At 39.8% G+C, this 27,866-nt stretch overlaps 3 protein-coding genes across 7 annotated transcripts; 1 reads left to right on the top strand and 2 right to left on the bottom strand.

The window, feature by feature from the left end:
* kdm5c (lysine demethylase 5C) lies at positions 1–17,546 on the top strand. 2 transcript variants are annotated; one of them, XM_058784385.1, is made up of 28 exons: positions 1–671; positions 2,436–2,586; positions 2,862–2,939; positions 3,061–3,183; positions 3,365–3,535; positions 4,102–4,236; positions 5,952–6,008; positions 7,485–7,605; positions 7,683–7,924; positions 8,190–8,348; positions 8,550–8,669; positions 8,774–8,932; positions 9,015–9,196; positions 9,388–9,550; positions 9,891–10,010; positions 10,173–10,367; positions 11,009–11,190; positions 11,298–11,422; positions 11,527–11,759; positions 11,842–12,227; positions 12,313–12,451; positions 12,580–12,759; positions 12,858–12,980; positions 13,502–14,269; positions 14,355–14,406; positions 14,496–14,695; positions 16,401–16,548; positions 16,632–17,546. In XM_058784385.1, the coding sequence occupies exons 2-28, from the start codon at positions 2,440–2,442 to the stop codon at positions 16,649–16,651; spliced, it is 4,728 nt and encodes a 1,575-aa protein (XP_058640368.1). In that variant the 5' UTR covers positions 1–671; positions 2,436–2,439; the 3' UTR covers positions 16,652–17,546. The 2 variants fall into 2 exon arrangements, with proteins under 2 accessions (XP_058640368.1, XP_058640369.1); XM_058784386.1 differs by lacking the exon at positions 5,952–6,008.
* A 208-nt stretch (positions 17,547–17,754) lies between these two features.
* renbp (renin binding protein) lies at positions 17,755–22,604 on the bottom strand. 2 transcript variants are annotated; one of them, XM_058784387.1, is made up of 11 exons: positions 22,435–22,604; positions 21,639–21,744; positions 21,235–21,310; positions 21,003–21,078; positions 20,489–20,667; positions 20,017–20,241; positions 19,804–19,885; positions 19,431–19,606; positions 18,716–18,847; positions 18,531–18,618; positions 17,755–18,289 (listed from the first exon to the last, which is right to left on the bottom strand). In XM_058784387.1, the coding sequence occupies exons 2-11, from the start codon at positions 21,737–21,739 to the stop codon at positions 18,213–18,215; spliced, it is 1,212 nt and encodes a 403-aa protein (XP_058640370.1). In that variant the 5' UTR covers positions 21,740–21,744; positions 22,435–22,604; the 3' UTR covers positions 17,755–18,212. The 2 variants fall into 2 exon arrangements, with proteins under 2 accessions (XP_058640370.1, XP_058640372.1); XM_058784389.1 differs by lacking the exons at positions 21,235–21,310; positions 22,435–22,604.
* A 664-nt stretch (positions 22,605–23,268) lies between these two features.
* On the bottom strand, positions 23,269–26,812 carry si:ch211-218o21.4 (protein FAM107B). Of its 3 annotated transcripts, none has more exons than XM_058785306.1 (5): positions 26,685–26,812; positions 25,934–26,184; positions 25,738–25,849; positions 24,180–24,336; positions 23,269–23,854 (listed from the first exon to the last, which is right to left on the bottom strand). In XM_058785306.1, the coding sequence occupies exons 2-5, from the start codon at positions 26,124–26,126 to the stop codon at positions 23,738–23,740; spliced, it is 579 nt and encodes a 192-aa protein (XP_058641289.1). In that variant the 5' UTR covers positions 26,127–26,184; positions 26,685–26,812; the 3' UTR covers positions 23,269–23,737. The 3 variants fall into 3 exon arrangements, with proteins under 3 accessions (XP_058641289.1, XP_058641291.1, XP_058641290.1); XM_058785308.1 differs by having other exon boundaries at positions 24,180–24,327; XM_058785307.1 differs by having other exon boundaries at positions 25,738–25,840.
* Positions 26,813–27,866: the final 1,054 nt, after the last annotated feature.

Below are 27,866 nucleotides of genomic sequence, written 5' to 3'. Positions count from 1 at the left end.
TCGCCTACCTGCATCACTTGTGCAACATACAACTACTCACAATTCGACATAACACGATATGTAGTCCATCTATAACACACGCGTGAAGTCAATACCCATTTTTTGTTAAATCAAGTACGATAATTTACCTCATTCTGAGTTAAATCGGTCGAATCTAGGGACTAGTTTACATGTAACGAGAAGCGTGGAGGGATGAGACCGTGCTCGCATCCAGTCAAGTGCGTGTTTTCCCAACTGAGATCAATGGATCTTGAGAGAGTTGTGCTTAGGTCGTGATGAAACCAAGATGGCGTGTAGTTCAGACAGGATGAACGGTGGATAGGTGACGAGGAAAGAAAACACTGGAAACGACGCGTATTTTCTGAGCGCGCGAGGAACGGTTTTTATAAATAAAAAGTCAACTTACACGGGGCTTTCAGGAGTCAGTTGAGAAGAGGATCTCCGCGATCATCATCCCTCTAACCGACCGAGAGCGTGTATGTGTGCTGGGATGGGCTGATCGAGGAGGCCGCAGAGCCACTGCCACCCAGAGACTGACCCTCCACCGAACAATAGACCCCGTGATCATCAAACGAGACCCAGAAAGACACAAATAATAAAACACACCGGCGCACTAATCATTCCGAGGCGACACCGAAGAATAAGAAGAACTCAGACCGAGTACAAAAAATGTAAGACCGGTGCTCAGATTCACAGCACTGATGGCTGAATTTATGTTGATTTAGCGCAAGTGTTTCTGTTTTACCTGCTATATCCGATCTGATGATCCGTTTAAATGCCACACAATACATCATATACCTGCGACCCGAGACAACCACACTATCTTCTCCCCTTGTGTGCTTCCACAACTCAGCCATTCTTTGGAATTGAGTCCTAATGTTTGGCCCTCTTACTGGATTTATAATCTGTTTACGTCTTCACACTGTCGGATATTTTGAGATTCGTTAATACTTTTGACATCAAATCAATCGTTTGTTGGATTTGGCGTGAGTCTACTGACAAACGGATGGTGAGGCTTTATTGTTTTGGTCGTTAGCCGGACAGCTAACAAGCTACCTCTATAAAACTGCTTTCTTAGCAATTCCCCAGTGAACATACTTTCCCCAGTAAGTCTTAAAAGTGTCAGTTCCGCACATTTGAATGGTTTATTTACTATTATCTGTGAATTTGAAAGCTGTTCTCGAATCTCACGCGAGTTGAGGCCGGTTAGCAGGCTAAAGCTACAGGAAATTTGGGATTATGGCTGTCTCTCAAACCGTGGTGCGGTATGTAAGTTACCTTAGAAAGCAGTTTTGACTATCGTATGCGCCCCTTAGAATGTGTTTTTGTCCAATTCTAATGTCATTTGTTTAGATAGACAGCTTACTAGGATTTGAGAGACAGCCGCTGTCAGCAATATTTTATTTATAACTTGTCTGTCCCGACATTTTCAGAAGTGCTTCTAACTGAATAGCCAAATTTTAGATAATAATAATAATAACAACAACAACATGTGAACGAGACAGGGTTGTATGTGCATATTATTCTACACTGAGTAATAAAACGATAAGTTAATGGCATCGATATTAGCTTGGGACATGAAGTGTGAACCGTTTTTGTCACGTGATCCGCTTTTTTGTTGTTTTCACAACATGGAAGCTACCAGCATATAAACCCCTAGAGTAGGTTTAATTGTAGTAAATGAATGGCCTGTGTCATATAAGGCATTTTACTGTTTTATAAGGTGCTCATTTGATTAAACCAATGGCTATGGATACATCCAAAAGCTTTCCAGACAAGGCCTAAATGCACAATGTTTCGCTCCCTCCCCCATTTTGTCTGGTTTGAGACTGAGAGGTAGACAAAGTCAAAAGTAGGGGATTTCTGAAGTTGGAGAGGGTATGATGTTTCGTTAGAATAGTAACAGGGTACATTTCCAGACCTGCTTCTAGAGAGCAAGTTTCTGTTCTCTAATTCCTCCTGTCCAATTGCCTGAGAAAGGTCTTTTTCCTTTGTGCTCTAAACTTCCTGATTAGTTTAATCTCATGCATCATCAAGGCCCTTCCGTTTGATCTATGCACTTTAATTAGAGTTCTTTTGACACGTATGCTTTTGTGCTGGTCACATATGGATCAAGCGCTAGTGTCCATTAGGATGAACTCTGAACTTTTAAATATAGGGATGAATAGAGATACCGTGGCCCATAGTGTCATTTCATCATGTTAATGTTTAAAACATGAACTATCACAGTAAATAAAAACAATTGATGTACTTAATAAAAAAACGCTCTTGCATAAAGTGTCACATTCAGAATGATTTATGTGATTGATTTTTAATCTGCTTGTGTTGTATGAGAGAAGGCCAATGTAATTGCGTTTACTTTTCATTTAGGATTTATATTGTTTGATTGAAGTGAAATTAAGTATTTCTTTTGAACTTGAATTGTTTGCTTTCAGAGCGATGGATGGAGGGGAGGAGTTTGTTCCGCCACCGGAATGTCCAGTATTTGAGCCGTCGTGGGAAGAGTTTGCTGATCCTCTGGGATATATCGCCAAAATCCGTCCAATAGCAGAAAAGTCTGGAATATGCAAGATTCGCCCACCACCTGTAATCATTATCTTTTGCATTCTAAACCTGTGTGACTTTATATCTTTTGTAGAACATAAAAGATGATATTCTGAAAAGCATATCTCAGTGTTTTTTTGCCCATAGAATCAAAGTCAGTGCTCAACAGAACTGTTGGGTTAGCAACATTCTTCAAAATATATTCTTTTTTGTTCTACAGAATATTCATTTCTGGGTAAAATATATCCCTTAATGTTAGACCATTATGAAAATATTTACATTTTGCTATTCAAACAGCCTTTTTCTTTCCATTACAGGACTGGCAGCCACCATTTGCTGTGGAGGTGGACAATTTCCGGTTCACGCCACGTATTCAGAGGCTCAATGAGCTCGAGGTCAGAGCTGCATGCTGTTGAACTCATCACTCGAGTGTCTTACTCCATGAAGCATGACCCACATATTCTTGTGTTGACTAAGCACTAACACATCTGTTTTGTTTTTTATTTTTTTTCTCAGGCTGAGACACGAGTGAAGCTAAATTATCTGGACAGAATTGCCAAGTTCTGGGAGATCCAGGGATCCTCTCTGAAGATCCCCAATATAGAACGACGTATTCTAGATCTGTTCAGCTTGGCCAAGGTGAATACAGCAGCCAGTTGTTTGATGTCATTTCACTGATTAGGAAAAAAAGATAAGAGATGGTCAACACAACGTTTTGATAGATTTAAAAGTAAACTCATCCTAAGAAAATCCTAGATCTATAGAATAGTGTAAACTGGAAAGAGTCAGTAATTGACACGTTGTATGTCCTGTGTGGTAGATTGTGACAGAGGAAGGGGGTTTCGAGGCGGTGTGTAAGGAGAGACGCTGGGCACGCGTGGCACAGAAACTGGGATATCCTCCTGGCAAAAACATTGGCTCTCTCCTAAGGTCGCACTATGAGAGGATCGTCTATCCATTTGAGATGTTCCAGTCTGGAGCCAGTTTACCGGTACTGTGTTTGACCATTTATCATTAGTGCTTGAAAATCTTCACATATTCTTTATTATACAAGAGTGGCAGTATAATTTTCCATTAAATGTGCTTACACACACACATATTCCAGTATTTGAGATCCCAATTATCAGAATTATGTCATGTTTTGATTATGTGAGCATCAGGTCCATACATAAACCTGAATCACATTCCCATATTGATCTGTATTTTTGGTAAACTACTATGACCGTACATTCATTTAGGCTAATTCTGTGTGATATTAGATACAGGCAGTTTTAAAATTTGTTCTTTTCAATAGCTTGACTTTTCACAAGCATTAAAAGAGAAGTCATGACCCACATTTGGTAATTTGTCTATTTTGTGTGTACTATTGTTAAAGACATAAAAGAGTATTGATGATTTGATTAAATTACTGTCCACAATTACAGAGGAGAATCACAAGAAAGGAATGTGCATGTCTTAGTTTACTTGAATGTGCTTACATGTGCACAGTAATGTTTTGTGGAGCAAGTAAATGTCTTTTACAAATATGAAGCTGACGTGTGCGTTCTGCATATCTAGCCGTGTAAACCCAGGCTGTATGACAGTGAAGAGGTAGACCGGGAATACAAACCCCACTCCATTCCTCTCCGCCAATCAGTCCCACCATCCAAGATAAGCAGCTATGGACGAAGAGCCAATCGCCTTAAGCCTGAGGTGAGTGACATTTCTGGACCAATATATGTGTCAGCTCTTTTATTGTTATTTTATTGTGGCATCATTAGCTCATTATGTCTCTCAGTATTTGATCAGCATTTTTTTTTTTCTAAATTCAAAAACAACAATTGTATCAAAATGGGAAAAAAAACAGTGCAGTGATTTTAAAAACAGTATAACTTAATGTATAACATTTACAGGTAAATGCAATTTATATCAGTTATGTGTCAAAATCAATACAATGTGCCCTGTTAACCAAGATTCTACTAAATTGTGCCAAAATCTACTAGTCTAATCTTTATTTTTTGAAATTTTTATGATGACTACTGATGACTCTAACCTTTGCCATAATTGTATTTATAACTGACCAGGGGTTTATGGATCCATCCAAACATGTGCTTTGTCTGTTTTTCTGAGATGTATGAACGCTTTTGGATCAGCACTGACCATGCTTTCAAGACACTGCCCAGCATGCTTTGCTCCCCGTGCTGTAAAATAAAGCATTGTGTCCATCTTGCCCTCATCCCTCTGTCTTCTTTCTTTCACCTTCTGTCTTTCATTTGTTGTCATTACGCTTTGTCTCTTTAAGACCATTGGCCATAACCTAAAATTTTCATTACATCATAATGCTATTCTCATCCCATTAATTTCCAAGGTGCTGCATTTTCCCAGCATTTATTTTTTGGGTGTTTGGCTTTTTAATTTGCCTGCCCATTGCATTAGCTTGGTCAATGGATTCATAGCATTAGTGATAATAAACTAGTATCAGATAGCTAAATAAATCTTTGTTTTTCAAAGTTAAGGAACCTTCTGCGGTTCTCTTACAACTAAATTATAGAGATATTTAAAGCAATAACATTTAGCCATTTACAACTGCAGTAAGTGAAGTTACCAAGTTAACTCTCCCCTTCTTGGCCTTGAATCAAGCCCTTCTCTCTCTCTCTCTCTTAATATTTTGTTTAAACAGAAACTTTAAGAAAACTAAAATACTTACATTACCAGAAAAAAAGTTTGGATTCACTCAGCTGATCTTTCGATATAAAAGCATGTTCTTGAACGCTTGAAGCAATTTTGTAGGCAAATATAAGTTGTGCATCCATAATTTCTTTAAAATATGTAACTACATTAGTTATAACTATTTATTTTTGTATCATAAGTTGCAAGTAGCGCCCAGATCGTTCATGAAAAGTAGCCAAAAAGTGTCATGGGTGCTCCTTTCAAATTTTCCAGATTGCAGTATGCATTTGATAAAGTTGGTTAAGAGAATGTCTCAAATGTAATATAGTTTGTATTAGTTTACTATACTTTTTATGGAATTCCCATACACATTTTTAATAGTAAGTGTTTCCAAACTTTTGACTGGTATCTTATATGAAATATAAAACGTTATTTTAAATATATGGAGCAAGTAATTTTATCCGTTAAACAATCATGTGCAGTTGCAACAAATAAATAAAACTGTTGCAACTGAACGGTTGTACAGTTTCACACTAGTATGTGATGTTTTTTTTTTTTTATTAATATTATGTCTGAATCACTTATGCTGTTGGCTTAAAATTGAATAGTACTTCAGACATTTAAAAAATTACAAATTTTTAATAGGCAACTGTCCCCCGATTGACTCTGTCCTGTCGCACATGGTTGTTGTTTTTTCCTTCTGTCTCTCTCTCTCTCTCTGGAATCCATTTTGTTTTGGTTGTTGTCTCCCCATGCAGGGTCCAGAGGATCCAACTCACCACCCTCTTACAACTGGCTCTCAACACATCTCCTCGGTACTGCCTCGCTCTCTCTCTCTCTCTCTCTCTCTCTCTCTCTCTCTCTCTCTCACTTCCACTGTTCTTGACTTTCCTCCCTATCCCTCACTTTCTTTCTTTCTTTCTTTCTTTGCTGACGGTCTTTCATGCTTTAAAAAAAAAAACCTTGTTTGGTTTATGCTGTCGTTCACGCTTAAACTGGGTGTCTAATTTCATGTAGAAGCTCTTGTTTCTCGTCTTTCAGATCTTGCTTTTGCTTATTTCTTTATGCATCCATCCTGTCTTCCTCGGTGTCCTTCAGTCATCTAACATATTTCACTTCGCTTGTCTTGCCACACTTTTAGCAATGTTGGCTTGCTTACATTTCCTCTTTGGTGGTGTACCAAACTCTGGGCTGCATATTACTACTAATCTATGATTGCTATAATCTGCTATAATGGCTGGTTCATATTATGTTCATCATTCTGCAAGTCAGAAATTAGTTGTTTTTGCTTAACGATGACACAGCGAAACTTTGTTTTTCAGCGTAACATATTTCAGGAACGGAACAGAGAAATACTGCGATTGACGTTTCTGACACACGTCAATCTGGACATAATGCTTAGATGTGTTCTTGCTTCTGCATATTTGAGGCATTTAGCAGTTAGGACTGTGATATTTCCGATATTTATGACTTAGTCACCCATTCTTTATGAAAGGCCCTGTTTAGGGCCTTTTTTTTTTTTTTAGGTTTTTTTTTTTTTGTATAAATATATGCAGGTGAATAATGCCATTTATTATGTTAATGCTGTTTTGTTTAGGGAAAATCAGCAGGGAAAATGTATATATAGATTTCAAATGTTTTTATTTCTTGCATTTCACATTTTAAAAATATACTTGGCATATGCAACCTGAGCTATAATTTTTATTACTGCTATTGTTAAATATTAGAGGCTATTTAATGTTTAACTGATTGAAGACTGTTATTTCAGAGTAAATATGTAAATGTAGAGAGATTTTTTTGAATATAAATAAAGGCCTAGTTTTATTGCCCAGCCTTTTTAGCAGTGGATCGTTTCATGAGAGATTTTGCCATTCGGTAATAATTGTGTTTGAATGAATAATTGCTTTTTCCCTCTTGATAGCAGTCAAGTCTGAGACAAAACTAACTTCATGCATGTTTGCTCTTGCTTTAACAGTCTGCAGTGGCGTCTTAACCATTTTTGCTTTATATTGATAAATCTGGGGTTTTCAATCAGTTTTGTAATGTAGTTTGTGCATCAAAGACATTTGAATAAACTATTTTAGAAAAGTGTGGGGGAAAAATGATTACGCCGATCTTTCTGATGCTTTACAACTTCAAAAGTAGTGAAAAGTTAATGTCCTGAACATTCAGGATCCCTCATGGAAGAAGCTGTGTTTAGTGTAGAAATAGGGAAAGGAAAACCCTCTCGCTCATATATCGTCATCGCTGTTCCTGTAGTTCACTTACAGTCTTTCACTTACACCCATTAGCCGGAGCCTACAGAAGAAGACATAGAGAAGAACCCTGAGCTGAAAAAGCTGCAGATCTATGGGGCTGGACCTAAAATGATGGGGCTCGGTCTTGTACCTCGAGACAAGACACGGAAGAAAGGTGTGTTTGCAGTTTAGATTTGATTTGATTTTGTTCTTTATAAATGTTTCAAGTGTAACATTATGCATTTTCACCAGATGAACTGCCGGAGACAGTAATAGTGCGGGACAGCGCTGCTAGTGCATCTGTGAAGGATGAACCTGGAGAGACACCGCTTACAAAATCAGATCCAGACATTCCTCCACCACCCCCAAATCTCATTGTCAAGGAGGATGTTGATGACGACAAAAATCACACTGATGATCCTAATGATTCGAATGATGAACCCTGCACCAAGATGACCATGAGACTCCGACGCAACCTCAATAACCCACAGTTTGTAAGTTTGAGAGAGACGTATGCACGTATGCAAGAGTTGGATTAATTGGATTGATGGCTCAATCGGACTGAAAATCCTCCATGTAAACACCTCAAGCCATCCGATTGAGCTTGATAAGATTGGAAGATCGTAGATCTGACATGATTCGATCAGCAGGATAAGTGAACCATGTAGATGCTTGTATCTGACTATTTTTCCAGTCAGATTCAAAAATACCTTGCACACAAGCAAAATTTGACTAAACTCAATAACTGAAATCTGTCAGGTGGACTCGTTTGTGTGTCGGATGTGCGGTCGTGGGGACGAGGATGAGAAGTTGCTGCTCTGTGATGGGTGCGATGATAATTATCACACGTTCTGCCTGATACCTCCACTCACAGACCCACCCAAGGGGAACTGGCGCTGCCCTAAATGCATAGCAGAGGTGAGAGACCAGACCGAAATAACTCTTGTATTATTCTGTTGTTATGCTGGATATTTCAGTAGGAAAACAACTACTGTTTTGATCAGTTATTTCTGTTTATGGAGAAGTGTCTTAATGTGTAATATATAAACACTAACACTTTCTAAGTGCTGACTTTATTTCTTGGTGTAGCAATCAACTGTAAATGTGTTGTGTGTGTAGGAGTGTAAAAAGCCAGCAGAGGCGTTTGGTTTTGAGCAGGCCACTCGAGAGTATACGTTACAGAGCTTCGGTGAGATGGCCGACACTTTTAAAGCAGACTACTTCAACATGCCTGTCCATGTGAGTGTTTTTCTTGCCTTTTAATCAATCTCGAACCCCACAGACTCTTACTGTACACATACAAATAATTTCACTGACATTTGAATTATTTTTTTTTTTTTTAGATGGTGCCGACAGAGCTGGTTGAGAAGGAGTTTTGGAGGTTGGTCAGTAGTATTGAAGAAGACGTAACTGTAGAATATGGGGCAGATATTCACTCAAAGGAATTTGGTAGTGGTTTTCCTGTCAACAATGGCAAGAGACACTTGTCAGATGAGGAAGAGGTTCGTTTTTTTTTTCACTTTTCATTTTTCCATGTTTTGGTCAAGACAGCAGATTAACATCTCCGTCCTGTTCTTGTTGCAGGAATATGCCCGCAGCGGCTGGAATTTAAACGTTATGCCAGTGTTGGAGCAGTCAGTATTGTGCCACATTAATGCCGATATCTCTGGCATGAAGGTGCCATGGCTGTATGTGGGCATGGTGTTCTCCGCTTTTTGTTGGCACATAGAGGATCACTGGAGTTACTCCATCAACTATTTACACTGGTAATGCATAGAGACTTTGTTAATATGCTATGTAGCAGCTTTCAGGAGCAGCTTGTCATATCATATTTTTTAGTAGTAGAAATTGCCAGAAAAGCTTGTGACCAGTGACCACATGTCTTTTGTACTGTAAGCACAGTCTGATGCATCTTGGGTGATATTAAAAACCCGTTGTTTTTGGTTTCTCGTTTTAGGGGTGAGCCCAAAACATGGTATGGTGTGCCATCATCTTCTGCAGAGAAGTTAGAGGAGGTGATGAAGAAACTCACACCTGAGCTCTTCGAGTTCCAGCCAGACCTGCTCCACCAGCTTGTCACCATCATGAACCCTAATATACTCATGAGTCATGGAGTGCCGGTTTGTAACACGCACACTCACACTCACTCAATATTATAATTAGCGTACTTAAGGTAATCAGGTTGCATCATTAAGCCGCTACTATTTTAAGAATGTGAAGTGAGGCCTGAAAAGCTCTTTTTGTTAAGTTAATTTGGCTTTTAGGGCTGCTGCTTGATGTCCTGTCAGTTTATAAAATATATGATCTGTGCCCTGAAAATAATGTATTCTTACTGTTGTTATTTTATTGTTTCTCTAAATGTGAGCACACACACGTTTTGTTGGTGGCATTATTGTTTTGTCATGTGTGAATGGACTTTCAAAGCACTGATCTCAGTTGGCCATAATTCTTGATTGACAGGTGGTTCGGACCAATCAGTGTGCTGGGGAGTTTGTCATCACTTTTCCACGAGCTTACCACAGCGGTTTTAATCAGGGATATAACTTTGCCGAAGCAGTCAACTTCTGCACTGCAGACTGGGTAAATACATACAGTGTGCACGCATAAATGCACCTTCATTTAAATCTGTAATATGTATAGCAGTGTGTGAAACGGATAAACGGCATTTTGAGGAACTACATTTTAAATGTCAGTCATCCTGTTGTGAGTTACTGATGCTTTTGCTCTTCCTCTCTCTGCTAGCTGCCCACAGGGCGCTCGTGTATTGAGCATTACCGGCGGCTGAGGCGCTACTGCGTGTTCTCTCATGAGGAACTCACCTGCAAGATGGCGGCCTGCCCAGAGAAGCTGGATCTGAACCTGGCAGCCGCCACGCACAGGGAGATGTTTATTATTGTACAGGAGGAGAGGAAACTACGCAAAAGCCTGCTGGAAAGGGTGAGCGGAGACGATATGTTTGCAGAATGAGGAAAAAACATCTGGGATTGGGCGACTGACAATATTTGATTGGCTACAAATATGTGTATAATACTAGTTTATTACAATGTATACGAGTTCTGCTACACAAGTCTACAAGTGATCATACTATCAGTGCTTTCCACCTAGTAAGTTCCTGTTTTATAAAAGTTACAACTGCATTTCCAAACCTGTGAACCATTAGCATCCTTCTCTCTTATTTATTTATTTTTGGAATTTTATCAGTTAAAATTAATAAATAAAAAAAACCCTGTCAGTTTTGTTTATAGAGTATTTAATGTTTAATGTCAGAGTTTTTCTTGTTCTTATTTCTTTCATATTAAAAGGGCAAAGTACTCTTTGTTTGTCTGTGCTGTTTGTCTCCATTTTATTCACCACCTAATATGTTTTTGTTAAAAACCGAACCACATTGTCTATAATTAGCCTGCCGAAAAATCCTAAGTAGGCATCTTACTAGGTTTCGAATCAAAGGTCATGATGCATTAGTACACCTAACTGCCGCTTTTTGGCTCAAATCACAATCACCTACAAATAAAATAAGAGGTCGATAGACTCTTTGATAGCTGATTGACTGTGTTTTGTGCTGTTGTGTCATCTCTCAGGGCATAAAGGAAGCAGAAAGGGAAGCCTTTGAGTTACTGCCTGATGATGAAAGACAATGTGACAAATGTAAGACCACCTGCTTCCTCTCGGCCCTGGCGTGTTCGAACTGCCAAGAGCGTCTTGTCTGCCTCTACCATGCCCAGGACCTCTGCTCTTGCCCCAGTGAAAAACTCTACCTCAGGTATACCAGCACAGAGCTTGTCTGTGGGATCTTACTAATTACGTTCTTGGCTACAGATGTGTTTTGCCAGAAGTGTCTTATGTGCTTTTGTTCCCTCGTCTATGAAGGTATCGCTATACTCTGGATGAACTCTTGGCCATGTTGCATCGGCTGAAAGTTCGCGCCGAGTCTTTTGACTCATGGGCAAACCGAGTGAAGGAAGCCCTAGAGCAGGAAGAAGGCAACAAAATAGGTAAATGTGACAAACCACACAGAGAGACAAAATCACAAACTCTGCAAAATCAAAAACTAAATGCAGTGACAAAAGCCCAAATTAATGTTTTCTTCTCTCTTCAGACATTAAAGATCTAGAGGTTTTGAAAGAAGAGGCAGCTGACAAGAAGTTCCCCAGTAATGAGCTGCTCCAGCGCCTCAACACTGTCCTCGCAGACATACAAAAGTGTGAGAGCAGTAGCACAGAGCTCCTCAGCAACAGCCAGAGCAGGAGAATGAGTCTGGAGGAGCTGAGGACTCTAGTGGACACTATGCAGAACCTGCCCTGTGTTATAAAACCACTGGAGGAAGTGCAGGTAAGAAAATAGACCTAAGATATAGCATATAACATATTTGCCCATCGGCTTGGAAGTTCAACCACTGTCACTTCTTTTCCAGGCGGTATTGCAGAAGATAGAGGAGTTTGATGCACGCGCTCAAGCTCTGGTTGATAGCACAAAAGGCGAGTGGAAGCAGGACTCTCCTCTACCTGCGGCTTCAGAGATCCAGGCCCTGCTGGAGGAGGGTGCATCGCTGTCTGTTATAGCCCCGGCATGTGAGCTTCTGAGTGGGCTGCAGGAACAGGGTCGCTGGCTGGGAGAGGTCAGGCGGACATTAGGGCCGGAGGGGAGCGAGGTGACTCTAGCTGTGCTGAGGAACTTGATGGAGTCAGGTTGTAATGTACCACAAAGCATATCGGTGGAGACCGCAATGGCTGAACTGCAAGAGCTACTGACTATAGCCGAGCGCTGGGAGGAGAAAGCACAGATCTGCCTGGAGGACAGGTGAGCTGGTTCAAGTAAGGGGCGGAATATGTCACCACACCAATGCAGCCTCCATTTTCATCTCTAAATTGTTTCTTGCGAGCAGGCAGAAGCACCATCTGTCGACGCTGGAGGCCATCGTGAACGAGGCTCAGCTAATACCAGTGCAGCTGCCTAACATCCTGTCCCTGCAGGCCTGCTTGAGCAGAGCTCGTGCTTGGGTCACTGATCTGGAGGAAATTCAGGTGAGAATAATTTTAGCCAGTTCTGATTATCTGGAATTGATGTTCAGTATAGTGGTCGGCCAATATGGTTTGGCCATTCTGGGTGGTTGCGTAGATTGACTATGTCTTTTCTGTCTTTTTCTGAGAAGAACGGTGAGCACTACCCGTGTCTGGATGATCTGGAGGGTTTGGTGGCCATTGGGCGGGACCTGCCGGTGAAGATGGAGGAACTGAAGCAGCTGGAACTGCAGGTGGCTAGCGCTCACTCCTGGAGAGAGAAGGCCAGCAAAACGTTCCTGAAGAAGAACAGCCAGCACAGTCTGCTGGAGGTGAAGAGACCATCTATACTTTTGACTCTGAAATGTTATTCAAGGTTTCATCATTTTGTAGATTTACATGACCATGTTTTACCCCCACTTTTGTGTAGGTGTTGTGCCCATGTGTTGAGAAGAGCAAGAAAATAGAAGAGAACTCACTGGGTACGGAAGCAGATTCTGATGTCAATGTATTAGGCCTCACTGCTCAGGACCTCCGAGACCCAGGAGCTATCGTGAGTTGCTGTTTACTCATAACTGTTCCATTTATCCTTTTTGAGTGTTCATACATCAGACTGTCAGTTTGTCTGAATCAGTGTATGACACGCTCTGTTCCAAAACCTAGTGACCTGCCTACAGGGGCAGCACCTAACTACTTAGCTGAAAAGATGGAAGAAATTGTAAGTTGAATCTTCTGTGCTCAGTGCATTCCAAATCAGTGACTTGTGAGATTCCACGACAGTTAAGACCCAGGGATACTTCACTTTTAGTGGTCCACTCCATGTAGCACAAGCCATTAAAAGTACACCTCGTTTAGCACGGATGGATCAATGGATCTTTTGTTTTCAAATGTTCAAATCGAAACAAATTGGAAACCAGAGTGGAGCACAGATACAGGAAGTATACTATTGGGCTTTAGAGAGCTGGGGCCGCTAACTACGTTTTGGAACCGCCTAGAGAATTGTATTTTCCTTAATCTCATTGTAAGTTGATTAGGTTTTGTATACTTATGCGACTTTTATGTCATCAATATCAGGTGATGGCATTCAAAGAAGGGGAGCGTCTGGAGAAAGAGGCCCTCCTCCGCCTCCAGCAGGTGAATTTAACTAAGCCCGGCGTAGAAAAAGGAACAAGCGGTGACCAGAACGGCATCAAGACAGAAAGGAAACAGAGTGACTCCATGGAGACAGACCCACCGCATGACTCAGACAGCACCTTGCTGCAGAATGGTGGCTCCACCCCTTCCCTCACCTCTAGCCAATCAGTGTGTGTGTGCAGTGGCCAGCCCCACCCCTTGCTTCACAGGTGCCATCTGTGCAAAGACTGGTTCCATGGAGGTTGTGTGCCCTTCCCATCACTTCTGGGCTCCTCCGAGACAAATCTTACAAAGCCCCTCTGCTGGTGGGACTGGAACACACGTTTCCTCTGTCCGCGGTGCCAACGGTCCCGGCGGCCACGGCTGGAAACCATTCTAGCGCTGCTGGTGGCGCTTCAGAAGTTACCTGTACGCCTGCCAGAGGGAGAGGCATTACAGTGTCTTACAGAGAGAGCCATTAACTGGCAGGGTCGAGCCAAACAGGCACTAGACACTCCAGAAGTACAGGGGGCGCTAGAGAGACTCCAACAAGTGGAGCAGGAAATGAACAGTATAAAAGAGGAAGAGCCAGAGGGGAAAAACAAATGGAATGGAGATACTGTAATTGTGTTGTCTGACTCGGAGGAAACGGAAGATAGTGTTATTGATCTGACAGAGGACGTGAACTCGCCAAAAAAGAGTGAAGAGAAGGCTGCTAATGGTACACAGGTGAGGAAATGCAGTTGTAACTTTTATGATATCAATCAAATGTAAAAATGTTGTACAAAAACTTCTTTTTCCTCATCCTGTCCAGTCTGGCTGTCAGAATGGAGTTGCTAAGAAGTCAGGCACTCAGGACATTACAGGTTAGTTGTTTCAGTTATTCACGGGCCTCTCTGACATGAGTAATCAACCGCTTTCATTATTTTTAACCTATTAGCTGGTGTCTCATTAGGGGTGGAGTCTCTGATGTCACTAGTGCCGTGTCTCAAAGGGCCGGTGATCGAGCTGACCACATCCACCAGAGAACAGCTGGAGGAGCTTCAGCTAGAAGGAGACCTGCTGGAGGTCACGCTTGACCAGACACACACTATTTACCGGATACAACAGGCGGCATCACAGCCGCCCCATGATGCCCTGCACACGCTCATACAGGTGACAGGGAAGGGAGGTGTTCAAATCACCAGGTTTATACTGTGAAGACCATTTTTTTTATACTTCATAGGGCCTATCCCAAATGGCACACTTCATGTGCATTTACAGTCTTGTGGATTTACAATGGCCGCAGTGGGCACATTAAGCCCACAAGACCATAGGGTGTGTCTCCTTTGTGGCCACTATGAGCACTTTTGCCAAGCCCACACTGAGGCGAGCTCCCCCTCCAGCAAACTTCTACCCGACAGTCAAAGTGGCATTACGTCATGTATGTGTGGACTCCGGGGAAGAGGCTGTGATTTAGGACCGGGACATAACTGCTAGATAAGCAGAATGTCACTAATTGAAATCAAATTACCAGACCTTTTCCTTATTTCTCTTTTCTTTTTCCTTGCTATTTTCTTTTCCTTAGCATTTCATTATTTTCCTTTCATTTCCTTTCCCTTAGTTTCCTGTTTTTATTATTTTCTTTTTCATTTTCTTGTCCTATTAATTTCCTTTCCCTTTTTTCCCTATTCCCTTCATTTCCTTTGCCATTTTTTATTTTTTCCACCTTTTATTTCTTTTTCTTTTGTCATCTCCTGACTTGAACTTGTCCTAACTTTGTAACCATTTTTTAACCTTTAGTGCTATAGATTTTTTTCACACAGCCAGAAAAGTTGTGAGAAGAACTTTACTCACTGTTAAAATCCTTAAGCTGGTTAATTTTTGCATTTAGCCAAGCAATCCTGTAGTGACTGCATTTTCCTGTTCATAGGTCATGTGATGTGACATGCTTTGTGACAACGGTGTGTGAAAGCACTATTGTCCATGCTGATAAATACATTAATTCCAGTTTATCTTGCTATATTTAAAGTGATAGTTCACCCAAAAATGAAAATTCTGTCATTACTCACCCTCATGTCGTTCCAAACCCGTAAGACCTTCGTTCATCAACACACATTTAGATATTTTTGATGAAATCCGACAGCTTTCTGACCCTGCATAGACAGCAGCGCAACTACCACATTCAAGGCCCGGAAAGGTTGTAAGGACATCGTTAAAATAGTCCACGTGACATCAGTGGTTCAACTGTATTATGAAGCTACAAGAATACTTTGTGTGCAAAGAAAACAAAAATAAACACTTTATTCAACAATTTCTTGAACAGTCTTCGATGTGCGTTCAGGACAGTACCATGATGCATGTGTGCATTCCTCTGCTTGTAAACAAGGATTCACTGACAACCCAGATTCACTGCGCCTTGTTTACAAGCAAGGAATGCACACGTGTTGTGGTACTCTTATGAACGCACGGTGGAGACTGACACAGAAGAGAAGAAATTGGTAAATAAAGTTGTTTTTGTTTTCTTTGTGGCCAAAAAGTAGTCTCGTAGCTTCATGTTGAACCAGTGATATCACATGGACTATTTTAACGATGTCCTTAAACGTCCTTGAACGTGGTAGTTCCATTGCTTTCTATGTGAGGTCATAGAATAGATTTCATCAAAAATATCTTAATTTGTGTTTCAAAGATGAACGAACGTCTATAGGCCTATAGCTACCAGAGTGGGATTAACTATTGTACATATCTGCAAATCTTTTGAAACCGTTAAAGCTGCTCAAGGCACTGTTTATGTTTATCTTAATTCAGCAATGTTTATTTTGCTGCCCTTTTGGACCCCTCATAATCAGGCTTAACTCGTAACTTTAACATTTTGCTTCAGATTGAGCTGCAGGAGCAGAGAAGCTCAGGTCGTGGCAGCAAGTCAAAAGACTCCAGGAGGAAGAGAAAGAGCCAGAAAACCGAAGGCGAGCCAAAATCCACAGAGGCTTCTGAATGCAAGAAAACAAAACCTACAGAGCCACACACAGGTGCACACTGCTGTCAGACACACATTTTATTTACTATCAAATGTCTGTGATCAGAAACAAACATACTTGCTCTTCTCTTGCAGATGTTGTGATGGTTTCCTGAAGCTGTGGAGGGGTGGGCAGTGTGAACGAGAGAACCACAGAGACAGAAAAGCGCAGGCCTCAGGCTCACTTCCCCACATAAGCTCACATTAATTTTTTTTCAACACATCAAGTGGACGCTCCCCCACCATACTAACCACTGCACTTTTTCCTGTTTTTCTTCCCCTTTGCCTCTGTTCTCACCCCTCATCCTGAACGGTGCACTGGCGCAGGCTGCAGATCTCTGTTCTCTTTGGGGAGGGATAAAATGAGATTTGCCCTGCGGTTAAGCTGTCTGTCTTTACGATATAGATGTACCAAACTGTTCTTAACGCAAATGCCGTGTGCTGCATAATAGGACTTGTCCAGGTATTCACACACAGACACACTCGATGACGGGCAGAAGGGGCGTTTAGCAGGAGACTGGCGTCATTGCTACAATGACACTCGTATTCTTTTTGTACCGAGTCTCACATTTTGTCAGGGAGATTCAACATTGTGAATAAACTAGTATAATATTTTGAAAGTGTGACGGAAAAACAAAGGCATTTACGTTCTGGTGCTACTTTCCTAAGATAGGTTACTGCATAGTCCTTTCTCTCTTTTCCACTTCCTCTGAGTTTTGCTGTCTTCATTGTCATTTCCTTTCAGTGATTCTGTTGTCTCTTTTAAGCTACCTGCTCTCTATCCCCTCTTCCTCTCCACAGAACTGTACAAAATCTCACTTTAACTCCCTTTATCTCCATCTTATTTTGTCGCTGGGGTTCTAATAATTCTATTATATTATTATTATTATTATTATTATTGGTATTGCTATTGCAGACACGCATTGTCGTGAGTTTGTGTATAAACATTTTCATTTCAATGTTGCCTTTGTTTCTTTTCACTCTTGTTAGAAAATAAAAGTTTAGACTTGTTTTAGGAATCTGTTTCATGACTTTTAACCAGTTATTATAAATCGTAGCTACGAGTTTATTTTCAAGTAGTGTGTTTTTGAGTTTCATAGGTCCTCTGTTAGCAGTGAGCACGACACTAACAGCCGTCACATAGTGAGATTTACAAAAGAATCAGCTAATGGACAAAAGTATCCTAGTAAGGTAAGCCAAAACAAAGATAACATCAGTAGACATGTCAACATTTATTCAGCACATTTGGAATGTCTTTACATGTGTTTTATACACTAATGTATGCAAAATTATAAAAGAAATGTATGAGATGGACCAAAAGAGGCACTAATAAGAGCAGCACAGTGATCATTAGAGGAGTGGTTTAAAGTTTAACATGTTTATAAACTCTCATATAAAAACGTTTGATATGTAGAAATCCTTTACAAGACAAACAGCTAGCGAACATAAAACACTGTGGTCCCTTTTTAATTTAAATGTTGGATAAATGGCTTAAATTAATAAAATGAATGCGAACCCATAATATAAAATGTAACAGTAATTAAGACCCAATTAGAATAGTTAAAACTGTGTGATTAAAATTTTATAATTGCATTTTTATGCAAACTGATCAGTAGAAAGAAAGGCAGTTACACTTCCAGTCATATCTGGGTCATGGAGTGCAAAATGTCTGCAAGTTCAAGAATCCTGCTTTTCAAGAAGACCATCCAGAAGCTTCTCACACATGTAAAGACACCGAGGAACATGGAAGAACCCTGGACAAATGTTGGAGAAATTTTTAAACTGTATTCAAATATATTAGAAAACAATTTAATACATTATCATATTCACAATATTACTAAAATCTTTGACCCCAAACTTTTGAATGGTAGTGTAGCTTATAATTAACTGGGTCTGAATATATTAATTTTGGATATGAATAAACACAAAAATCCACAGCAGGTGAGTGTGAACCACGTTTGACTGGTTGAAAGCATTTTGGCCATAGCTACTCACCTTTGAAGGGTCCTCCTTTGAAATCCAGCACAACCTCTCCTTGACGACTCAGATATCCAAACCACTCCCCATGTTCCTCATCAGAAAACTTGAGAAAAGAACAAAGAACATGATGGATCTGAACTTCTTGTGATTATACTGAAAGAGCCTTACCCCAAATGAAATGTCTCTGAAACATCTCTTACATGTGCAAAGGTGTAGTCATAGATCTGCTTGAACCGGTCCAGTAGCACAGGCTCTCTGCTGTGACTGTAGGCCATCAGGTAAGCGATCAGAGCTTCACAGTGAGGCCACCACAACTTCATATTCCACTCTAACTGAAAGACATACATTAAAACATGTCACAAACTGCAAGAGCAGAACCACAAAACAACTTTGGCTGAAAACCAAAATAATAAAAGCCAGCGGGTGCATTTCCACTTAAAGTAGTCTGAGAGGAAATAACTCTCCATACCAGCAGGGGGCAGTAGTTTGCATTCATCATTCAAAAAGGGAACTCAAAACAAGGACTGTGGATATATAAACCTTATTCTAAATTGTAAACAGTTGCTGCTTCGTATATAAATCATGCTGGATCACTTTGTCCATCCCAGTCAACCATGTCATGAAATTATTGACATGTTGGAAAGCTTGGGTAAGATGATGGTGTAAAATGAGAAGAGCCCTGTTGACCTCATTGTTTGCACACTTTCAGCACTTTTGTTTTTTCTTCTTGTGCACTGGTTTACTAAGCTTATCAGCCAATCAGAGTGATTTTTCTCTGAACACACGCTCAATCAGCCAAAAAACTACAGATGGGGTCTGATTAGTGCCTATGGTCTCGCACCAAAAACTTAGCTGGCCGACTGTTGGCCTGTTGTCTACATAAAATTTGACAATGAGTCATGGATATAATCTGACCTGAGTCGGACAATGACCGTCTACATCTAGGAAGTAGAAAAGGCCGCCATGTTGTTTGTCCCATCCGGTGTGGAAGGGGATCTCCATGAACTTATCCACTGCTGTCTTCTTCAGCTGCACGTCTCCTTTTTTCAGCGCGTACTGCAGCAGGAACCAGCCAGCCTCCAGAGCGTGACCTAGAGAGAGACGCCACTGATAATAACGGATGCTGAATTTCTATGGAAAGTGACAGTGAGGTTGGATTTACTCCCAGACTCTTCATAAGATGCAGATAAACAAGCTAACAAACTGATTAGAGCATTCATGAGGAGGCTTCATTCACATTGTAATCAAGAAGTCATTGATCCTGTTGTATTTTGAAATGATCTATTACCAGGGTTCTGCAACCGCCCTTGACAGCCAGGAAGTTCCTTTCCATTCAATGTGACATTTTCCAAAATGGCTTTTCCATCTCTCTGAGATGAAAGAATTTAGTATAATGTATCATTTGGTATTTTCTTCATCCCAGAATTTTTTTAATTGATACATTATAGGCACATTTTAGGCTTAGTGTCACAGCACTGAAGCTTGTTTAATGTTGGCTCACCTGTATATGCTGCTGTATCCGTTCCACACACCATCCACTCAGGTCTTTGTACTTTTCGGCAACATCAGTTCTACCCTCTGTCAGCTGATCCACCAGGCACAGGAGCATCATGGGAACTGCCATGCTGTTGATTGGGGGATCACCAGGAAGTTGAGGACGACCAAGATCTGATGAATCAGTCTGAACCCAGAATATCAACTGATCCATCATGCTCTCAGCATCTGCCTGTGGAGAACACAGACAAAACAAAACCTGTTATCAACTATGAGATATATAAAATTATTTTAACATTTAAATCAGAGGTGAGAAAACATTTAAACGCATAAGCTATAAGTCACTGGAAGCTGCTCAGTTTTTAATTTAAAAAAAAAGTATAGAGCATGACCTAACGGGCAGTTCTGTATGCATTATGTCATTATTATTATTATAATTCATTTTAAGTTCTAGGTGAGATGCTGACTAGTAGTTTTACCTGCATCTCTTTGGCTTGTGTAATCCTGGACAGCTCATCCATGGCCATCACATAAAAACACTCGCTGAATATCGTCCTTTGAACCTTCACTGTTCGCCCATCTCTCGTCAAGCAGAAGGCACATTTGCCCGGGCCGCTGGAGGCCTGAACTCGAGCAAACTTCTGCAGAAATGCAGCACCTGAAAGTCGAGATACACACGTTTACATGTTAACTTTGGAACAGGGTCATTTGGGGAAATTCAATTATTTTGCCATTTTTGTAAACACTTTTTTTGTTTTTGTAATTTCTGCAGATCCAGTTTCTGCATATAAATCTCTCTCTCGCTCTCTCACCAAGGCTGCATTTCTTTGATCAGAAATACAGTAAAAACAATAATATTGTGAAATATTATTACAATTTACAATAAGTTTTCTATTTTTAACTATAATTTATTCCTGTGATATAGCTGAATTTTCAGCAGTCGTTACTCAAATGGATGGATGGAAAAAGCAACAGAGAAACTGAATCCCAAACCTGATTTAGCAGCTTCAAGAATCTCAGGTCTGTGAAATCTTTCCGTTGTACGATACAGCCTGCTGTACATCCAGACCTAGTGGATATGTCAGACATCAGACACTCAATTTAACACAGCTTTTATTGAAAAATTGAAATAATTAAATTAAAAAAAATCATCAGCTATGATTAATATATGAATAGAAAGAACTTGAAAATAAACATTAAAATGAACAAAAAAAAATTCTCTAACCTGTCTCCCTTGTAACCACACATATTTCATCTCATCATAGACCTTCCCATCTTTTCCAAGGCAGTTAAAAAAACCACTAAAGTCAATAAAATGAAACAAACATTTTACAGGGGCATTATATTTAATCCACGTTAAATCAATTAATTGTTAAATTAACTTTAACACTTATAACTTGGCAAAGTATATATTCCTTAAATAATTGCTCTTTTCAAAATATTTATAAAGTCTTGAATACTGTTTGAATGATGGGTGTCCCTCAGGGTTCAGTGTTGAGGACAATTTCAATGCTTCAGCATTTATGTTTGTTAACCATTCAGGGTTACAGAATACAGTTAGATATCTAAAGAATTAGGTCTATAAGGAAATTCTGCTAAAGCCATGTAATAAAATGTGAATCATTTCACCCGTGTTCCTTGTCATGGGAATATTTTAGCCAGAAATCCACGACTCTGTCCAGTTCAGTCCGGATTCTCTCTCGACACTGTTCCAGCAATGCTGCAGTCATTGTTCCTTAAAATAAAATTGTCGGTTTAGGGTCATTCATGATGGCTGTTTTATAGTAGGACATAATAAAGTTTGAATATGTGGGTATTTCAGTAGTAATCCTGTGATGTTAAAAACTGACCCTTCATCTTTGTCAGTGAATCAGTGTTTGTTCATATGTTAATTTTGTCTCTTCTGTCAGCTGTGTATCATACACCTAACATTTTTGCATAATCAATAACTCAGCATGCAAAGATGAATTCAGTTTAAGTCTTGTTAAGTTCTCCTAAATAAGCATTTATGTACGTGAAGTGTGCAGACAGTGTGATGTTTTTGATATGCTTTTTATTTATGAATACAGTGACAGTATCAAAGCTAAACTAAAATATTTTTTTTTTTTTTTTTTTTTTTGGAAATAGCAACCACTGCCAGCCGTTCAGGTCATTTATTAAACACAATTTGCTTACTGCTTCTTTAACATTATCTGCTTGAACGAACTAAAAGCTTTTAGAGGTCAAGACAACTCTAAGTGTTTGCTGACTCTCTACAAATTTGTGGAACTGGTTTGTTAAATCTGTGATATCTGGCGGTGACATTATTGTAAAAGCTCTCTCAATACTGCGAGCCCGTGGAACAACACAATTTTACAAGAAAAACAAATCATGTCAAAACTTGCGTTGCATTTCCCTTCTTGCAAAACACTTCATATACACTTACCTGTTTTTTTCCAGATGAAGTAAACCCCCCTTCTATACTTGACTGTTTTTAAAACGATCTTCTTTTTTAGTGACAGTGAAAATAAAAGCGATTTTAAATCGACTCTTCCTCAATTTTTGCAGAGACAGTGAAAAACAGCGCATCATATGACCACCATCCAGACAGCTGCTCCTGTTTATTCCGCTTTCCTGCGATCATTCGCCAGCTCCTGCCCCGGCTCGTCCAATCACAGCGCAGGAGAGCCGGCGAGGGCGTGTTTAGTGGGATCATGTAAGCGCTGCACTTGCGCAACACGCTTTAGTTTCGCAAATACTGCCATTTTTTTGATTACTGCGCAAACAGAGCGTCTTTCACGATGGAACCGCCTTAATGCAAATGCAGGTAGTCTGACATTACAGTGTTTTCAACTGCTTGCTTACACACAAAATCTTTACTTGTTCACAATTTCTGAAAGCTGACACTCAAACACCAGAACCACACACCAAATCTGCAAAACCATACACTAATTCTCGGCCTTTGACTCAGGTTTCAATTTCATAAAATACTTTTCGCAAAACACAACACACAATTCTCTATGTAACACAAAAATCTAAGATAAATTAATATTATGGCAAAGGTGTTTGCTTTTGAGATGTGTTTGTGATATTTTGAATGCAGTGCTTCATTTTGCAAGAGATGTGAGGCATTTTGCATTTGTGTGTAAAGTTTTGAAAAAATGAGGCAAAGTTTTGAAAATGTAAGCAGTTGAAAAAAAACTGTTTTATCAATCAAAACCATGTTTATTTAATTTAAAAAATAATTTGATCTGGTTTGATTTTTTTACAACAGGACAAAACTTACAATACTGACATTAGAAATACTTTAACACCTATTACAAAAAAAAATCACCACGGTAGCTCTTTACCCCATTATTATTTTTACTACTACTAATAATAAATTATCAAAAACATGGATAGGACAACCATGTAGTTGAACAAGTACCATAGTAGCGTTTTTTATTTAATTTCCTTTCGGGTTTTACAACAAAACTGGCCACCACTCGACAAAAAAAGTTAAACAAAATGACAGAATGATTTCAGCAGATTTTGTACAGTTTAACAGTACTAGGTCTATCGGTAATTGTAGTTATTATAAAATTTGTATTTTAAGATTACCACGGGTATGTTTTTTAACATTAATTATTGCAGAACACAATGAAAAGTAGTGAACTGTAACAGACTGTGAAAAAGGTTAATAACAAAATAATGAATATACTGAAACACTGTTTACTGTTTTTGCAAATGAAGCATGTCTTTAGTCAGATTCAGGAGTGAAGGTTCTTCTGTAGAGCTGTATGGACTTTCTTCAGGTTCTGTCTCACGCGGACAAACTCCAAGAGCTGAACCTCCTCATGTAGCCTCTGCTCCTCCTCCTTCTCCTTCTGAGAAGCAACAAGACAAATCACAAAACACTTATAAAACTAATGAAAACCTTAAATTTGACCATGGTAACTAAAATGTCAGTTGCTGCAGTTACTGTTACTAAACATGTGGTAAGCAAAATTTCATTAAAGATGGTAAAAGTAGTAACTATGCTGGAAACTAGAGGTAACGTGGTCATGAATTAAGCAACATACAATAGCAATGTCAAAACAAACAAAAAAATCAATACTACACATTACACAATAATTGTTGTTTTCCTTGGTTCAATCACTTGGTTTTCAGCACACACACACACACACACACACACTTGAGGAGGCTGCTGACCATCATCTCCTGATGTTTGTTCTGTCGTTCGAGCAGAACCTGCTCCAGAGGACTCCTGCTCTGCTCTCCCTCCTCTCTCTGGGTCTGCTCTCTCTTCCTCTTCTCCAGAACCATCTGAAGCTCAGGCTTACAGCACACCACCAGCCCTCTGTCCCGCCCAAAGGGCCCAAGCACAAACAACACATATAAAAGTAACATTTTACCAGTGCTATGCTAGCTTTGTATATACTATAATACAATTGAATTAGCTTTTTATTTTTTTAAGTTTTTAAGTTTAGGTTTTTAATGAAAAAAACAAAAAACATTTTTAATAGTTTGTTTTAGTTAATATCAACAACATCCTTAAGGAGAAAATTTTACGTTTTTTTTTTTTTTTGGTCCAGGAACCACATTCCTATCAAACAACCATGGACCAATAAATATCCCTAAAATCAGATTGAGGGGAGGGGGGAATCTTTCAAATATACAGCATAACAACTGGTGATAATGTATCTAGGTGAAATTTACATTTGCATTATTGCGTCAAGCAAACACTTTTTATGCAATAATCTAAAAATTATAATTAATTAAAATTGAGGAAAAGCTAAAATAATTTTTCTTGTGTTTTTGTGTTATGTATTATGAATGTATTATGACATGGTATGGAGTGTCGAAAAACTGAGAAAACCCGAGAAACTCGCAAAAACATGACGATTATTTCCATCACAAAACTTTTGAGAGGGAATGTTAAGTTTCTTAGGGGAACGTAAAAGTTTTTTTTTTTTAGCAAAATGCAAAAGTTTTGCAATGAAATGTGAAGTTTTTGCATTTTGAGAATGTGAAGTTTCTTGGGTGAACACAAACGTTTTGCGTCGGAATGCAAACACTTTGCGAAGGACCATGAAGTTTCTAATGGAAACAAAACTTTTGCATCAAAATGCTTGGGAACGTGAAGATTTGGGTGAACGCGAAAGATTGCAACAGAATGCAAAAGTTTTGCGAGGGAACATGACGTTTCATGGGGCAACGCAAAGTTTTGTGAGGGAACAAATGAAATATTTTCTAGGGGGAATAAATTACATTTCAATGCTTTTGCATTCCCCTAAGAAACTTTGTGTTTGCCCACAAAAACATGAAATATACTTTTTCCTTCCACCTAATATTATTTCCAACACAATGTTTATAGTGGAATGTAAAAGTTTTTTAACCCATCACCAGGGGACTAAGGGGCTCCATTGACATCATGAGATTTGACTGTAATTTTTGAGCCCATATTTCTCTGCAGTACCAGCCAAACTGACCGAACTATTGTTATTCAGTAGTCTCATGGCAGTATAGTGTCAGCAGGCCTATCATTACAGTGTCTGCCACAGTGTGGCCTGAGCGCAGGCTGCTGATAATACCAGAGGGTGTACGATTGCAGCCTGTGTGTCCACACATGACTGCCTGACACAAAAGACCAGAGAGAGAGAGAGAACGAGGCATCATCAATATTGCAACAACCCACTTAAAAAAGCTCAGCGATTTGTTAAAGTCTCCTCGACAGTATCTGATTTGGAGCATTTTATGGTGATCTTACTTTTTGTGGGCCAGTAACAGCTCTTTGTGAAGCTCCTGATGGCTCCTCGAGGCTTTCACCGGGTTGTTCAGGTTCCAGGGACCCTCGGCAATATCACATTTATCTGCATTTTCTTAGACACAAAAGTTATTTCTGCAAGATTCTACAAGACACACTTTTCATGTCACGGTCTGTGAAAAACACCAGGACAACGCACCTCGATTATTGCCATGATGATGCAAAGAACTACAATTAAAAGTGTCTGAGGACGTCTTTGTTCTGGACGGTGCTGCTGCTGGTCTGCTGGAGTTGGAGACGTGGTTGTGTCCTGCGACGCTGTTGGATAAGGCATTTTTGAGCTCTTGTTCAGACGGTCTAGTCGGGAGTGCTTGTGCAGCGGCCGATCTCATTGCACACGCAGGTATCAAGAAGAGCCCTCAGCCAAAGCTCCTGCTGCATGCTGGGAAACTGTGCGTTGGGGTCGTCAACGAAAGCAAAGAGAGTAACAAGAAGGGAGAGATTGAGTTGCACCTAAGTGGGGATCTATAATTAATCAGCTGGTCAAATGCCTGCCCACTCAAATGATTTATTTGTCATTTCAAGCAAAATCAGAACAGATTGCTGACTGACAGATAATACAGAAAATTACATTTTCATGCAAGTGGATAAGATGTATTATAAATGGACTAAAAATGCATTTATGTACTACAAACATCTGTATAATGGACACAGAACAGTATAACATTAAAAGGATCATAATCAAAGTTTTGACTCACAGAAAGGCATCAGAACAAAATAAAACATTTAAATGTTGACTCCAGTCTAGACGTGTTGTAAACCTCATTATCCAGGTGTAATTATTACGGAAATCACACTTGTGTTCAAAAAACACTGTCTTCAAACGCAATATAGCGGATAAGCTGGAGCCTACTAAAACATCAAAAGCGTAACGTTAGTTCTGAACTCACCGAAAGTGCGTCACCGCTCCATGAGCGAGGTCCCATCTGAGCAGCAGTGAGTACAAGCTATCTATTTACCACACAGCACACAGGGGACACCTGAGAAAGGTGCCGCTTCATCTCGCTGTCCGTCAATGTGAGGCGCACTTCACTCGGACGCCGCTTGGGGGCAGTGAGTGAGCGACAAATACAAATGACTCGCATCTGTCACCGAGTGCGCAAGAAGACGCACGCATAATTTCTTCTTTATTACAAATATGTTACACATTAATAATGTGAAAAGTTGTCTGTTTTTGAAAACTATATTTTAAGTCGTGTGCACTCATGAGATGAGGACTCCAGTTATATCAGTGGACTGTTAAAAGCTGTTTTATTTTGAATGGAGCGGGTCGCCTCAGGGATGCAGGTTTAGATCACATGACCTGCCAAATATCGGACGCTTTTCGCGTAACTGGAATAAATGGCTGCGAATGGAGCGTTTAACATTAGCTTAACTGAATATCGGAGGTGTATTATAGTATTCTTTAGTATGTCCGTTGACTTGAAAATTACTACATTTACTCTGATACATTTCTTCAGACCCTTAATTTGGTTGTGTTGAGGGAGAACAGTCGCCATGAGAAGCGCTGGCTCTTTGTCAGCTGTGTAACAAGAGAGTCGTCATACTGAGCTCAGGGATCGTTTTACTTCAGGATGTAATGACAAAAATTGACCCCTCTGACTAAAGATGTGCAAATGTCAAACTAGAGGGCACAAAACCCTCAGAGCTGAAATATGAGTCTGGGAACTGGAGATGTGTGATGAATGGAGAGCACTGAAATCAAACAGGGCGACTGGTTATTATCCAGCGTCAAAACTAAGAGCAACAGTAGCTCTCAAAATCTAGTTGAATGTGTTCAATTATCTAAAAATTGAAAACCTCTACAAATACAACTACATTACTTTTAAATGCTAGATTAGATTTAAGCACATGAACATACAGTATGGGTAGTATGATGGTAGAAAATGGGATAATTTAGGTTAATATTTAAAAGAAAGCAAAAGGTGAAGAGTCACCATTCAATCATTTTTACCATCAACTTGCTGCAGGGTTATTATCAACTTGAACCATACATTTTCATGACTTAAATTAAATAAAATGAACATCAACTGAAATGGGGGGAAAAAACAAAACACCTATTTCATCTACTT

The sequence above is a fragment of the Onychostoma macrolepis genome, chromosome 08 (assembly GCF_012432095.1).
Source record: "Onychostoma macrolepis isolate SWU-2019 chromosome 08, ASM1243209v1, whole genome shotgun sequence".
Classification (NCBI taxonomy): Eukaryota; Metazoa; Chordata; class Actinopteri; order Cypriniformes; family Cyprinidae; genus Onychostoma; species Onychostoma macrolepis.
Note: the sequence above shows the minus strand (reverse complement) of the source record. Positions and strands in the feature narration are given on the sequence as shown.